At 30.4% G+C, this 17,532-nt stretch overlaps 1 protein-coding gene across 29 annotated transcripts in view; it reads left to right on the top strand.

Moving 5' to 3' along the window:
- Window positions 1-399: 399 nt before the first annotated feature.
- Window positions 400-17,532, top strand: part of LOC105115916 (uncharacterized) — a 32,242-nt gene continuing 15,109 nt past the window's right edge. For 5 of the 29 annotated variants that reach the window (XR_840417.1, XR_840414.1, XR_840415.1 and 2 more), the window contains exons 1-2: window positions 13,201-13,378; window positions 13,758-13,842. Coding sequence is in view for 5 of the 29 variants with exons in the window: in XM_011012990.1 (XP_011011292.1) it covers window positions 13,696-13,842; window positions 13,960-13,993; window positions 14,576-14,791; window positions 15,333-15,352 (417 nt within the window). In the remaining 24 variants the exon portion in view is untranslated. The other 24 variants (XR_840435.1, XR_840421.1, XR_840419.1 and 21 more) reach the window with 24 other exon arrangements.

Below are 17,532 nucleotides of genomic sequence, written 5' to 3'. Positions count from 1 at the left end.
CCGGGCACAGACAGTAGTTAATTAACAAAAATCTAAAAGAGCTCGCAGTGTGGCGTTTACCTGGATTCAAACAGTAATTTCAATATTTCAGTTTCTCATTTTGCTTTTTACTGCAGATTCAATCTCTCATCTTTTGCTTTCTTTTTTCTCTGTTTATGTGGCTTCTCCTCCACCGCATCCCCACCTCCTCTTTACCTCAGATAGCGTTTTTCAATTCATCTTTCTTTTTGTAGCCAGATCACTGGAAGAAGATATGGTTGAGGAAAAAGATCTCTTGAATAACGCCATCTTACAAAACCCTTGTCACTGACTTAGCCATCCTTGGTCATTTCTTGTGGTGGTAGGAGAGTTTGTGGTAAAATAATTCGTCAGAGAAGAAGAATATTGATGCAGAGGCAACATTACATCGATTTTAGTTGACAGCGAGGCGCTTGAGGTGAAACCTTTTTTTTTCACGTGGTCTTTTTCATTGTTTTCCTTCTTTTTTTATTGACACGTGGATGTAAAGAAATTTAATTTTTTTTAAGTGTTATACACATATTTTTTATATGACCCATACAAAAAAAAGAAATTAACGCCCCCTAAAAAATTATCCTAGATGTGGCCAATCCTACAAACCCTTGCCCTTCTCATGATAGACAGATATTCGATATTCTTTATCATTTATTTCATAAGACACCTTTTCATGGGAGTTTTTGATAAATACTACTTTTGGATTTTGTAGCTGCTTTACTTTTAATTGAGTATTTTGTACTTCAATATTTTTAAAAAGAATGAATAAAATAGTATAATACAAAAAAATATTAAACAAAATAGCAGAATTTAAAAAGTTATGGATGACAATTGCAAGATAAAATTTACAATAAATAGAGAGAAAAAAAGAAAAGAAAAAAAATCTTACAAATACATCTAAACTCTAATAACAATACTATCAATATCTTAAAATAGATATAAGTGAGACAATCTAACAACATAAAAAAATTACTATTTATAATTTTTTTTAATTATTAAATTTGTTTCATTAAAACAAATTTAGAAGAAAAATAAAAGAGCTAGGAGTAATAGACTACTTATATTAAGATTTGATGTGGCCCCAAATCTCTTTATTAAATGTTCGTGATCTTGAATGAGATGTGAAGCATAACAATAAAAATATTTTAAAAAGAAAGAAAAAGGCATTCCAACATTTAAGAGTATATTTAATAGGAAATGCTATATTAAAGTGTTAAATTGATAAAATAATTTTTTAAATAGTATAAATATAATTTTATTTATTTATGTGCATTTCAATAGTAAAAAGTTATTTAGAAAATATAATTATATAACTAATTTAGATTTTTTATATAATATAATTATGATGTTATTAATTATATAATTAATATGAGTAATTTATAAAAGTAAATATAAAATTAATGAAGTAATATGAAAGTTAAAAGATATAATTTCAAGTTAAATTTAAAACTTTTAAATTTAAAATTTATTTATATAAATATTTTTAGTTTTTAGTTTTATATGTTATTGTTAAAATTTTAATTTTTTAAAAGGAAATTCAAATTCAAACTTTGAAAAAAATAACTGCTAACATTTTAAATTTTTATTTTTAATTTTTTAAAAACAAATTCAAACTTTAAAAAAATGACCGCCAACATTTTAAATTTTAAAAAAATAACCATCAACATTCTAAGATTTTAAATTTTCAAAAAATAATTTGTCTATAAATATTGTCATATACCTGAATATTTTTTCTCATCCTCTCTTCTCTCCAATCTTTATTATATTTCATTACAATTCATTATTAATCATTCTAATTTTAATTTTTATGATTCTTTTGATTTTGATGATGACATTCCCATATTCGCCTTTCAAGTTGCTATCGTAGTGATTGCTGAAGAAGAATCAAATAATCAAGGGTGGAGAACAAAGTATCGTGACTCTGTTATTGGTCACAATATTGTCAATCGTAATATAAAAGAAGGTGACTTAAGGCTATACAATGATTATTTTGCTGAAAATCCTAAATTCACTAGAAGTCAATTTAAAAAAAAAAATTAGGATGAGTCATTGTTTTTTTCTTTGGATCGCAAATGCAGTGAAAGCTCACAATCCATATTTCAAATAAAGGACAGATGCTCTTGATGCTCTCGGCGTTCTTGGTTTATCTTGCCTTCAAAAAGTAACTATAGCTTACAGGATACTTGCATATGGTATTTCTACAGATCTTACTAATGAATATCTTCGAATTGGAGAAACCACTATGATAACAAGTCTTAAAGCTTTCATCAAAGCAATCGTAGAAGTTTTCGGTTATTGGTATCTAAGGGCACCAAACAAGGCTGATATTGATCGATTATTATCAATTAGAAAGCAGTGTAGATTTCCAGGGATGTTAGGGAGCATTGACTGTATGCATTGGAAATGGAAGAAATGCTCAATTGTATAGCATGAGATGTATATTGGTCATTGTCGTGAACCAACTATAATTTTAGAGGCAGTGGCTTCACAAGATCTTTGGATATAACATGTCTTTTTTGGAATGTCTGGATTATTAAATGATATTAATGTTCTTGATTGATCACCTATCTTTGGTGCACTTGCTGAAGGTTGCACCGCTCTTGTTAATTACACAATTAATAGGCATGAATATACAATGGGATACTATTTAGCATATGAGATTTATCTTAATTGGTCAACTTTTGTTAAGACAATCCCAAGATCATTAAGAGCAAAGAGAAAATATTTTACAAGCAAGCAAAAGTCTACAAGAAAGGATGTGGAGCGAGCATTTGGGGTGCTCCAATCTGGTTTTGCAATTGTACGTGGACTTGTTCAATACTGGGATGAAGAAACTCTTATAAATATTATGAAAGCTTGCATAATAATACATGATATGACTATTAAGGATGAAGGAGCAATGAATCTTGGATTTGACCATGAACATGAAGTCAATTTCTTTACATCAGTATCACATAGTGAAATATCAAAACTACATGATTTTCTTTAAACTCATAATTGAATCATGGATAGAGCAACTAGCTCTCAATTACAAGAAGCTTTGATTAAATATTTATGGAAATAATATGGCAACAAGTAAAATCATTAGATTTGAACTTTTTATGTTATCATAATTTTTAAGTTTTTTATGTTTTCTTTTTTCATTATGGTTGTTATCTTTTAAGTTAAGTAATCCTACTTATTATTGTTAAATGTTAGAGGAACTTCAAAAAAATATTATGAATTGATATCAATTTTATAACAATAGATTTAAAATAACTAAGAATTTTATACATATTTAATTAAAAATACATTACATTACAATAAATCAATCAAGTTAATTAAAAATTAAAACCCATATTCTACATAATTTCTAACTATCTATTTTAAAAATACACTACAGAAATTGGATCCAAATTAGAAATATTCATTTTCATAATTTGTTCTTCTTTCTCAATCCAATCCAATTATTGTTTCTCTTGACTTTGTTAAATCATCATGACTTGTTACTCTAACATAATTTTCCTGTCTTGTTTCTTCTAATTCTTAATTTTAACTAGAGTATCCCTGAATTTTTGTAAGAGAATTATTATTGTTAACTCCCCAACTTTATCTTTTCTTTGTCTATGTTTAAGTCGTTTCTTTGCAGCCTCCTAAACAATTAGTCTATCTTGGTAAATTAATGGTTCACTATCTTCTCCTAAACTAACAAAATTAGGGGTAGATGGAATTGATGAAACCAGACTTGCATTGACATGACTTTTTTGTTTCTTGTTTAACCTTTAATGTTGACTTACACTCTCAAATTATCATTTGGGTTCTTTTCTTAAGATAACCTAACATTGTTCTAGTTGAAATCGTTTGCCAATGCGAGAAGCATACATTTGCTGAGCATTATTAATATGGTAAAAATTAAAAAAAAATCAATAATGTTAAAATATGTGTTAAATAATTTAACATGGAAATGAATATTAAAATTACCATTGATTCTTCACTCATTCCACTTTGTTGATAATTTTCAATTTAAGTAACAAATCTAACAAATTTATTGATTTCTCTATTTATTTATTATCATCTACTTGAGATCTTTATTTGGGAACGATTATTCAAGTTTCCTCCATTTTCTACAAAATAAGCATGTACTTGAGCCTAGAATTGTTTTGTTTATTGTCCAACTCCTATAATTGGATCATTAGTTGTATTTAATTATGTAGAGACAAGTAAAGAATCTTCATCTAGTGAGAAGTTTTTATTTTTTGTGATTTTTTTTATTATATGAATATTTAAATTCGAGTATGTTAAGTCATTAATTAATTTATTAGAATCACTTGGTTGAGAAAGAATATCTTCTGACTTGCTCATAAGAAAGTTAGTAAAAAAACTTGGAAATTTTGAATTTTTTTATTTCAGCTAATTAACACAATTGATGTTATTAATTAATCAAAGGACAATTGATTCTTGCTTTTTTAAATTAGAGAGAAAGGTGAGGTACTATAATATCTTGATAGCGCCTAAAGGAGCAAGATCAAGTGAGGCCGAGGGAAAGAAATGGAGGCGTGTTGAAGAAGACTTGCCTGCACCAAATAAATAAAGTGAGCACATGTATGGTCAAGATTGAACCAAGAAGCACTTACATGGAAGGCTAAGATAAAGAAGTTCCTACGGTTAACAACTAGCAAAGAAGTTCAAAGGCAAAAAGGCAAACAACATCGTTTGAGAAAAAAAAAAGAAAAAAATCCAAATACAACACTGATAAATAAAACAGTTGTTAAATGTATCTATTATCATTAATTCTCATGTAACCAAGAGTTACAGTAAAAGGGGAGGGAGAGGTAGCAGATAAGTAGAAAATTGATTTGAAGCAAATCTCATTCACCCAGAAGGCCTGGGCTACCTCGAAACTATTTAGAAATCTAGATTAGAGTTTATCAATTTTATATTATTTTTTTATTCAGTTTTTCTTTAAAATATTTATCTTTAAACTTGTTATTTTAATTTCCCTACTTTACCTGTAAACTCAGGTTAAAGAAAAACTGTAATAAGAATTTCAGTATTTTTATTGAAATTGCCAAGTCAGGTACAATTCAAGGTTTTGAAATTTATATGTAAAATTTTTTTTGTTATGCTTTTAAAAGAAAAAACTAAATGTTGTTTTTTTATTTATTTTTATTTTTTAAAAAAATAAAAATAAATATTGATCAACGGATAGAAAATAAGACATTAGCCAACAAATATAAACCAAATGAAAAAAAACGATACCCAGTATTGTAATTTAATTTTTTCTTTTGCTACATGGAAATGTAGAAAGGACACTTATTGTCTTGAACAGCTACTATTTTAGCTGTACATTTGACCGCCCGGTTGGAATGCTTGAAAACAAACATAAAAACTAAAAATACAACTTTTTTCTCTTACCTATTCTTTTAGCTGTCTAGTTGGACATGCTCCAAGACACTTCGTTTTTACCTGTTCCGTGTCTCTTGTTTTTTTTTTCCCTATTTTGTTTTTTGTCCTCTAGTTCTCTTCCGCCTTTAATAGGCTTTCTTACGTAAGATTTGCTCCTTATTTTTATTGGATAATGATAAGGTCTGGAAGTTTGTGTCTTGCTTGGATTGAGACATCAACAGCCCTGTCAGCGGCCCCTCACGGCAGTGGAGAAAAGTTGCATGGAAAGGGATCAGATAGCAGACTATTCGGTCTACATCCAAGTCTAGTCTGAGGACAGTGGCCACAGAGGTTATGGTTTTTGGAGGTGGGATTTCCCCTATTTCAATGCACGGTGTTTTTGAAACGGTGTCATTTTGGGATGGGAATGACTATCTTTTCATTTGGTCACTAACGTTTTGACATTTTGCAAACAAGCCCCTTAATAAGGAAAATTCCCTTTTTTTTAATTTCACCCCTAACTCAATTGCAATTGGACCCGCGGATTTTAACACTATTTACAAAATAATCACTGGTTTTTAATTTATTTAAATTAATTTTTAATTAACTTTTCAACTTTTAACTCTTTCAAAATCACCCCTGGAAAAATTAATTAACCTTTTTATAGCATCTTTTTCTTTTTTACTTTGATTGTTAGACTTTAATTTCTTGTGATGTTGATCATAATCAGCCTTGAATTTTAATATTTTTTAAATTAAATCTTTAATTTTATTAATTAAAATAATTCAAAACTTAATTAAATCTTCAAACTTATAAATTTTTTAATTAATCTCCTGATTTCATTAATTAAAATAATCTAGAGTTTAATTAAGTTATTAAACTTTATCAATTCTTTAATAAAGTTCCTGATTTTATTAATTAAACTAATTTAAAGTTTAATTAAGTTTTTAAATTTATCATTTTTTTTATTTTTATTAAAATTGATTTTAATTGATAATTTTATTCTAATTAATTCTTGAAACTTTTAATTTGTGTTGACTTGACAAAAACTTCATATTATTTTTATTATTTCATCAGTTTTATTATTTTTATTTATTTTTTTATAATAATAAACAGAATAAAAAATTGTGTTATTAACTTTCGTGCCTGTCCCAATCATTCATGAGATGGAGAATGGTGATCGCACTTTCACATCATCCTGTCCCAATCAATACTTACGGATTGATATGGCATCATTATAAATTGAGGCAAGCATCTCAAGTCAACACAGTTGGGAGATATCAGCATATTGTTATATAAGAGTTTAACAAAATTTGTTTTTATCCTTGCCAAGAAAGCCATGGACAACCCCACAACGCATTACTTTCACATTTTCTAGTTCGTCTCGTCATCAATCACAGTTATTAAATCTTTGCAGGTTTTGATGGGTTAACTGGTAATTCAAAACAATGTTATTGTAAGTTTGTTTTGGAAAAAAGTTAAAATAGTGTTTTTTTTAATATAAAATAAGAATCTATTAAAGATTTACTTGTGGAGTCTATTTCGTCACACTCAAACAACTTCCACTTATTTTTTTTTAAACCTCATTGAACGTTCAATCAAATCTTGGATTTATCTATAAGATATGTTTAAAATATATTTATTTTTATGATTAAAATTAAAAAAAATTAGAAAAAAATACTTTTAGTTATGATGATTAGATTAATATAAATATATATTTTATTAAAACTATGATTGAAAATATTAATAAATAAAAAATATGGGAAAAGTACTTGGTTAAAAGTAAACAAGTTTTTTTTTTTAATTTGCTTAAAAATTATAATGCATTGAAATAATAACAATAGAATAACAAACCGTAGCATGTGAAGAAAAAATGTTGTTTTTATTAGATTAAGTTTACAGCTCAGTAAAGTCATGTTGATATTTCTTTTTGTTAACCGTGGTTGGAGGAAAAATTTTAATGGGTTCCACAAACTCGAATATAATCAAACACCTTGTTTGTTTTTTTTCTTTTGCTCTCTCGAGTACAGAAACTGCCACAAAAAACAAACGCATTGTTAATAACACTACACCTAATGCTAGTTGCTGATATTGTCCACTTATAAGAATATGTGCCATAAGAAGGGAGACCCAAACCAGGGTTATTAGACATCTTAGCCCAATGGAAGATAAATAATACAAAGCTCAAATCTTTTTTTAAGTAAGCCCAATAATGATTTCAGCCACCAGCCCATAGGAAACAGGATGGTGTCCAATTATTATATGCTAGCACAGACGTGGGGCAAAAACCATTAGGGCGTAGCTTTGTTTATGATAATCCCATGTTCAATACTCATCGTGTAAAAAACTTTCATATTATGTAAAACCCTTCATTCTCCCCTTCTCAATATTCATCCAAACAGGAGTAACTCATAGCAGCATTTACAAAGATGAAGAGGTTTCCAAATAGTACTAATCATGGCGCATTTTGAATTATTTCGTTAACAGGGATAAGTTCATAAGAACAGGTCTGTATCAAGTATATATCTTTAGGAAAAAGATCTCTTAGATAATGTTATCATACAAAACTCTTGCCACTACTGACTTGGCCATACACTTTCATATATGTGTAGGTTTCATATGACATCATTAAATCCATATTTTGTGACAATAAATTACATGATAACATTATACTGTTATATAAGAGTCTTTGCAGCATGAAGCTGGAAAATTACAAATCGAAAATGACAATCTGTGAGCATAGATGGCAAAACCTAACAAAAACCATACTTAGCCCCCACCACGAAAGAAAGTCATCGACAACACCCAAATGCGCTGCATCATTCATATTTTCTAGCTGACCTGGTTTATGGGGTTTAGAAATATTGTAGAAATTATTTTTAAAATAATTTTTATTTGAAAATATATTAATATAATAATTTTTATTTAAAAAATATATATTTTTAATATCAGTAAATCAAAATAATTTAAAAATATTAAAATAACAAAAATATTTTTTTTAAAAAAAAAAAACAGGTTATCTGTGAGCTGCTACGCTTTCCTCCTCCACACCCAGTCGCCTAATGCCAATTGTTGACATTGTTCACTTATTATCCCCTGAGGTGCCGCCATAAAAAGGGGGACATGAAGTCCTATCAATTTCAATATTATTTTTATAATTATCTTGTTTCTTGGACATGCAGCTTTTGATAAAAGCTGAGGAAGCTTCTATTGCCTCAGCTTTTATTCTCTCAAACTTAGAACACATTTTCGCTTCGGTTGATAATAAATTGTCGGCATTAAATATTTTTAAGCTTATTGTATTCAAATAAGACCCTCTTACACGTGCGTCCCTGTGACTAGTTGTCGAGTAAATTGGGGTATAAGGCTGCACAACGAGGTCAAAGTTCCCTGAAGGTTATTTTTAAACATATTTTTTAATAAATAAATATAGAAATCATTTTAGAAAGCAGAATAAACAGGCAATGCCAATCAAGAAACGGCAAAAATCATATAAAAATGTGGGGCACGAGTAATGATGAGGCTGTCATTGTCAGTCGAATGACGTAGGTGTTGTAGGTGTTGCTGCACCGACTCGAACCAAATCAAGGTGTCCCAATCATTCGGACAATCATCATACTGTTCATAAACTACAGTAGAGTTACATGAGTGGTGCCATTGTGTTGTAAAGACTGTTCATATTCTAGAAATTAAAATAAAAGGACATTTGTAATATAAAAAGGGTGCACGCGGGAGGGTGAGCTGATTATTTTTTAAAATATTTTTTAATTAGAAATATATTAAAATATTTTTTTAGTTTTAAAAAATTATTTTTGATATTAATATATTAAAATAATATAAAAAATATTAATTTTAAATAAAAAAATTTAAATTTTAAAATTTTTCAATAAAATGAGTGCACATACCCAATTACCCTGTCCTAAAGACTTTATGCATCCCGAGCAAACAAGTGGCCGTCTTTAGTGCTACCAGAATATTCATAATATAGCTAGCTCCGTTTCCGTGCATTAATTAGGGCTAATAAGATTCATGGCCCCTTATACTCATGAATTTTGGAGAGTGACAATCGACAGGGCAAAGATAAGTGAATTAACAAGTAGTGGATTTTGTATTGTTATGTATAATAATTTTAGAAAAACATTTTTTATATTTTTTTATATTAATACATTAAAATTATTGAACAATACTAAAAATACTTTTCAAATAACAATATATTTTTGAAACCCATCAAAAAAAGAAATTAACTACTATATTTTTAAACACTCACTTATAATTTAATATATATTTTTATTTACTGGGTTAACAATTTTATATCATAGCTAAAGCATTTATTAGCTTTAATTATCCATTATAAAATAAAATTACAGTCATAATTTTTTACTTTAAAATATATAATTTTTTTGTATAAAAAGAAGTGATTTAGGTTAAAGAAGAAGATTGTTCAAATTTTTAATTCATAAATAAATAAATTGACAAAATAATTAATATTTACAGAAAAAAATTATTTTACCGAAAATTCAAACCAAGCCTAAAATATGTTGATAAAAAATAATTATTTATAAACAGTAAAAGGGACCACTTGCCTGGTCAAGCGAGTGTATCGTGCGGTTTAAATTAAAAGCCAACTTCACCCAGATTATCTTCACAATCCACTCTAAAAATATTAGTGCTCTACAAGATTTTTTTTATTTTTTTATTGTATAAACTATAAAAAAAATTGCCTTCGCTTTGACTATTAAAAATTGAATAATGTGATAAGCTCACAGTTTTGATTGGCATGGTTTACGACAATTGCATAACATACCTCGACATATATAAATTAACAGAATCCCACACCAAAATGCATTGCTTCTTTCACATTTGGTCCTCCACACCCGGTCGCCTAATGCCAATTGCTGATATTGTTCACTTATTATGCCATGAGGTGCCATAAGAAGGGGGGACCTGAGCCGAGGTTATCAGGCATCTTAGCCCAGTGAAAGATAATAATACAAAGCTAAAAACTTTTAACCAAGCCCTGTAGTGATCTCAACCACCAACCCACGGAAACATAAAACTCGAAGAAACACAGAACTTATTATTTATTTGCTCCTGTGGTGGGATAATGGTAGTGAGCTAGGGTTCAAGTTTCCTATCGCTCAGCCTCATAATGCTATATTGTAACTCCAAAAGAAAAGAATGAAGCTTGGGTTATTTGAGATATCATCTCACCAATAAAGAATGAAATGATCAACTGTCGTATCTCAAGCATTTTTATTCTTTAAAATTCATTTTTATCATAACATATCAAAACAATTTTTAAAAAAATTAATATGTTTTTAAAATAATTAATTTTTAAAACCCCACGGAGCACTTGAATTTCAAAATAGATGTAAACATCATGTTATTGTTTATTTTTATATTTTAAAAATATTTTTAAACAATTTAATAAACTATGCTCTCGCAAATCTTCTGGAACACGCATAAAAATTTGAGTGAGTAGTTCTGACATGAACATAAACTTTAATTTGGAATGTTTTATATATCATCGAAAAAGGATTATATCTTAAAAAATTCTGTCTAAGTTAATAAATAATAAATTAGTTAAATAAACAATTCAGCCAAATTAATCATATTAATTATATCTATTTGTGTATATATAGAGTATCTTTATATATATATATATATATATATATGATTTACATGAGAGTTTTCATACATGAATCCATACACAATCACTAAATTTCAATATCACATTTTCTTACTAAATAGATTCTACATAGATTCTAACACTAAGAAACAATGCTATGTTTATAGTTAACAGTATTGCAATACAGTATCAAAACAATACACTTTAATAATTTTTTTAGTTAATTAATATACTTTCATCATATAGATTTTAAGTATAATAAGTTAATTTAATTTAACAAATTAATCTAATTGATTAAGATTTTTTTAATTAGTTTTTTCTTTTAATTTTATTTTTTAATATCGATTTAATTAAAAATTAAACTTCATAATTTATTTTATTTATTTTTTATTAGATTATTATAATTTTATAAGAAGGTTTAACTATATCTTTTCTCTCAAAATACTATTTATTAAAATAATATTTTATTTTTTAACTAATTTTATTCTTTAATATAAACCTATTTTTATTTAGCTTTTATACTTTCATGATATGATTTTATAGTTATATATATGAGGTAAATCCACTTAAACTTAAATTATATAAATATAATATTATTATTTATATTATAATTTATATTATAAATTATAAATATTATTCTTAAATAGTGAAAGTTAAAATTCTTAATCTAAATGTGCAAGTAGATTTAACACTCCTGAATCTTAGCCTATATTTGTTGTGTAAAAAAAAAAAAATTGATTAGCTGGGTAAAGCGTGCCACGAAAGTGACCTCAAGAGTGGGATGCTTCATGAGCTAATAGAAATCACTCAAGGTTAACTCCTGTGTGAACGAAGTCGGTTTGCTGGACCCACTTGTTGCTAGACTAAAAGGAAGTTACATAACTGCTATAAATTGAGATGGCTCCAGGGCACACAGCACAATAATTTGAGTCCTCTCCAACTGTTCCTTTGGTCACCCACTCGGTCTTGACAAATGGCGAGATTTTCAAAGGTGCTTCGGAAGACTGATATTAAAAAGAGACTCTCAGTGCCGACCAGGTTTCTCAGCTCTCTTCCGTCTTTTAATGCTGGTGGTCATGCTGTAGATTTTCGAGCTGTAGATGGAAGTGGCCGTGTTTGGGCCTTCAGATGCTCAATTCGCAAGAAAGGACATCCAAAACCAGTTATTTCAAAGGGCTGGCTCGCTTTTGTTGCTAGCAAGAGCCTTAAAGTTGGTGACAAGGTCCAGTTTTTAAAGGAGAAAAACGAAGCAGGGGCCAAAACACATGCTTACGAGATTCGGGCTGAGAAAGAAATCAAGATATTTGGTGCTGTTCTCGGATATGCACCCATAATATAGCTCCGTCTGCTTATGGCTCCGCATGACTACCTCAGCCTAAAGACTTCGCAAACAGGGCTTTTTTGTGGTATTAGTATTTAACAAAAGAAAAAAGTTCAAACCTAGCTATGTTGTTGTTGTGCTTGTTCTTGTTACGCTATCTACATGTTACTGCTGTTTTTATCTTTCGGTGTTGTCAACTTTTGTTATTTTCAAAGTAAAATAAATTTTCAATTTGTTCGTGTCGAACAGTGTGATTGTGAGGCATTTTACCGTGTCTCATACAGTGATTCAAGTTCCATTTCTAATATTTTCTTTTCGCGAGAGGGCATGGTTTCTTTTGTTCGTTTTTTTTACTCCATGTTCAGTTCTCCCCTTTCTTTTTCTAAGCCAAGCCGACAGATGACGGAGGAGAGGATGCACCGAGCATGCAGAAGAAAAATAAGATAAGGGTGCCGCGACGAGAAAGACTACAACGGATGCAGCAACACCATAACAAACAACCGAGTTGCTTACAGATTAGGAGGTGGCCAATCAGTGAACAACACGTTAAATCATCATCACCTCCAGCAGTATCAGAAGTTCTGTCACCACTGGAGAGCTGGAAAGCGCAATAGATTCCCATGTCCGTCTCTCCACCGTGAACTCCCAGCACCGCCGCCGCCGCATGCATCTGTGAACGGGGGAGGAGGAGCAAAGAGAGGGTTTACGGGGAATGATTCATCGTCGTTTTCTGGGAGGTGGGGTAGTAATAGTAATTATTGTAAAGTTGGGGGCACTTTGGGAATAAGGGTCATATTTTCTGGATAAAAAGGGAATTGTAATTTTGGTGATAAATGGCGGAGCCATATTTGCTTTCTCTGGAGCTTAGGTGAGGGGTTGACTCAACTTGAAGGGCATCAAAAGTTGATTTTTTTGTGATTCTTTAGTGTTTTGTGTAATGGGTTTTGGATTTGGTGATTGATTTTGGGGGTTTTGATGCGAGCTGGCGATGCATTGCCATCTGGGTCCGAAGGATGAGACTGTTAAGATTTTGGGGTTTCCAGTCTGGACAGGTTTGAGTTTTACCATTTTCACCTTGAATTTTAGCTAATATTTTCAGCAGACATTGAATTAATAACTGTGGTTGAATGGTAATGTGCTGTTTCAAGTTGATGTCTCTGATGTTTGTATTTTATCAATTATCCAATTTCTGAAGCTAAGACTATGGTTATATTGAGATATTTAAAAGCAAGATGCTAGCGTGGAGCTGCTTCAAGCTTCAATATTTTCTTTTCTGTAGTTTTTCCTTGCGGATACTGCAATTTGAATTAGATATTTGCTTGAGAGAAGAAAGTTATTTTTATCAACTGTTTTTTCTTCACTCGGCTAAATGTTCAGTGACAAACTTGCTTTACGGATGTTGTTGCTGCCCCTGTTGTTTTGGCAATTTAGGGGTCTGCTTAATCTTGGTGGTGTGTTTGGTTGCGTGATTAGTGAAGGTCCTTGGGTTTTTGTTGGTCTTCCAAATGTTGTCAAGGTTTGGCAAGCCTTTCTCATTGTTTTTATATCACTCTAAACCCAATTTGTAACATTGCTCAGAACAAATTTACCTCCATGGGAGTGGCTCTGAAACAGTTTTTTTTTTTTTTTGCAGGCATGGAGTACACAAGTGTATGCTTTGTTCGTAGGTAATTACTTGTTTTTTGCGGGTGCGCAAAGTGTTTTTTTCTTTCTTGGGCTTGTATTATCCTTAAAAGTTCTGTTGATGCTCATGTTCTCGTATCGAGACCTAATATCTCATTTCTGCATCAGTTTGTTTGCTTTGGTGCAAGGAAGCAGGGACATTAATAAATGAAACTAATTATCCATGTTTTTTTAGATTAACGTGAGTGTTTGGTCAGCTTGCACACACCACGATTAATTCCACGGGTCCTAAAATTAACAATTATATAAGCCTTCAATAATCATCATACGAGCAATCAAGAACTCGAACCTGAAACTATAGAGGATGAAAGTAACCATCCTTGGTCATTTTTGTGATGGTAGGAGAGTTTGTGATGAAATAACTCGTCAAGGAAGAATATTGATGCAGAGGCAATATACATAGATTTTAGTTGACAGCGAGGCGCTTGAGGTGAAACTTTTTGTTCACACGGGTGAAACCTTTTTTTTTCACACGGTCTTTTTCATTGTTTTCCTTTTTTTTTTCTTGATTGTAATTTTAACATGAGACATTTATGTTGTTCTGCCTCCTTTTGTAATTTGTGCAGGCAAGATGGTACTGCTCAATTGTCAATTTTCAGCTCTATCTTGCGATAATTTTACTGTTCCATCTCCTTTGGGAATTCTTTGCTTGCAAAATGGTACAACTCTATTGCCAATTTGCCAGCTTCACTTTGCTTTAATTCCACTGTTGTCTGTGCTTGGATTTTTACCAGTAGCTGATGATTCAGGAAAAACGATTACTTCCACATGGAAATCTTCAGATTTTGCTTCCTTTTGAGCTTTATATATATATATATATGCTTTCATTTCAATCATCACTAAACGGCATGTTTATTAAGTGCTAAGATTGCTTAAACTTCTACTACAACGTCACTCCTTCACCCAGCTATTTTGCATTTTCCTTCTCGATATGCATTTCGATCCCCTTCCCCTGTTGGCAGCCCTTTCTTAAACAACTAAAGATTTCTCTTGCACTTGAAGGGAAATTAGGCTCCTACACACATTTGCGTTGACGATTCAAACCATGATTTTTATATTCATTTTCCTACATTTTTCACCTATAGAGCATTGATTCCGGGCACAGACAGTAGTTAATTAACAAAAATCTAAAAGAGCTCGCAGTGTGGCGTTTACCTGGATTCAAACAGTAATTTCAATCTTTCAGTTTCTCATTTTGCTTTTTACTGCGGAGTCAATCTCTAATCTTTTTTCTCTGTATATGTGGCTTCTCCCCCACCGCATCCCCACCTTCTCTTTACCTCAGATTGTGTTTTTCATTTCATCTTTCTTTTTGTAAACCAGATCACTGGCAGAGAGAATAAGCAGAGAGTTGTGGAGAGAATGATGATGGTGCTGCCCATCGCTTCTGAATCTATGATTTTCACTCTAGAGAAATATGAGAGATTATTAGAGATTGGAGGGTATTTCTCTAGAGATTGGAGGGTGTATAGGAGAGTGATAACTATTGTTTCTTATAGTGTCTGTATCTTGGAAATGCATTAAAATAACTTTTTTTGAAAAAAAAAAAACATTGGAATAAGAACAATAATAATAATAATAAATTGCTTTTTGTTGGGGTAAATGGCCTTTGCATGTGAAGAAAAATGTTGCTTTTTGTTAATATGTAGTTGGACCGCAAATTTTATCGAGTTCCACAAACAAACCTGTGTTTCAAGAGTATACCCATGTTCAATACTCAATTGTGTAAGAAAAAATAATTATGTAAAACCCTTAATTCTCCCCTTCTCAGTATTCATCCAAACACGAGGAACTCGTAGCAGCATTTACAAAGATGAAGAGGTTTCCAAATTGTACGAATCAGGGATAATGTTATCTTACAAAATTCGTTCAGGGATAAAATTCATAGAAGAGGTCGGTCTATATCAAGTATATATCTTTAGGAAAAAGCTCTTGAATAATGTTATCTTACAAAACTCTTGTTGCTGACTTGGCCATACACTTTCATATATGTGTAGGTTTCATCTGACATCGTTAAATCCATATTATATCGCAAATTCGCAATAAATTACAATGATAACATTATACTGTTATACAAGAGTTTTTGCAGCATGAATTTTGGAAAATTCCGAATCGAAAATGACAGTATGTGAATATAGATGGCAAAACTTAACAATAAACCATGCTTAGCCCCCCCACGAAAGCCATCGACAACGCCAAAAATGCACTGCTTCTTTCACATTTTCTGGCTCGCCTGGTTTAAATCTCTGAGCTGCAACGCTATGCTCCTCCACGACCAGTCGCCCAATGCCAATTGCTGATATTGTTCTCACTTATTATCCATGAGGTGGCATAAGAAGGGTCCATGAGCCGAGGTTATCAGGCATCTAAGCCCAGTGAAAGATAATAATACGAGGCTAAAATCTTTTAACTGAGCCCAATAGCGTCTCAGCCAGCCAGCAGCCCACAGAAACATAAAACTCGATGGAAAGTTAATGATTTATTCATTTTGTGATATTTCCTTTTATATCACACAATCTTTTGAAGAAAAGCAGCATGAGACTTCATAGGGAAAAAATTGAGGAGTAACATCTCTAAATGTTTACATGCTGCCGGCCTCAAGTTGAGTGTTAAGAAGAAGAACGTCAGATCCCAATCATCCCTCCAAGTGCTTCAACAAAAACTATATACTAGTCAATGTTACACCGCACAAAGTTATATTATCATGTGGACTGTGAAAGGTTTCTGTAAGAATGTAATAGAGCATTAAAAGTAACAATAAATAATTGAACTGTCCATTTCAAGGCTGGCACATCTATCTGGTGGGCTTGTATTTTTCAAAAATTTTGAAAAGAAATTTAATTTTTGATTTTTTGATATAATTTTTTTAAAAAAGTATTTTAAAATAAAAAATATTTTAAAAAATAAAACACTTTTTTATTTTATTTAATGTTGTGCGCAGCAGAAGCTGCTACCCATTTATATTCGGACAACTAACAATCTAGTCAAGCGGCCAGCGCAAGGTGAAATGAATTAACAGTATGAAAACTCTCCATCTGGATCCCCTTGATAACTGTCACTAGTAACAAAAATAGGATTTTCTATGTAAGGTGAGATAAAATTGATAAAAAGAATAATCCGTTAAATATAATTTTATTAATTGAATCAAATGACAGATAATTTTATTATTAGCAACTAAGCTGTTTTAAAATAGTTTTGTTTGTTAAAAGTAATTTTTATAGAAAATAAATTATTATAAGGTGATTTATTTTTTGATATTTGATAATATAATAAAAAATAAGTTGTAAAATATTTTTTAGTATTTAACTATGTTATTATAAAATAAACTATAAAATAATTTATTAATATTTTTAATATATATATATTCTACACTATATTTTTACATCCTGTAAGCATTAGCATTAGAAAATAAATGTAAACACTTCATATAAAAACATAGTTATGCATAAATAATTTGCTTTAACAATTTCAATTCTCAGCACCTCAGTCACACGTGGCTTGAGAATTTTTAAATAAAGAAAAG

Source organism: Populus euphratica, unplaced genomic scaffold, assembly GCF_000495115.2.
Source record: "Populus euphratica unplaced genomic scaffold, PopEup_1.0 scaffold806.1, whole genome shotgun sequence".
Lineage (NCBI taxonomy): Eukaryota > Viridiplantae > Streptophyta > Magnoliopsida > Malpighiales > Salicaceae > Populus > Populus euphratica.
This window is presented reverse-complemented; position numbering and strand designations above follow the sequence as displayed.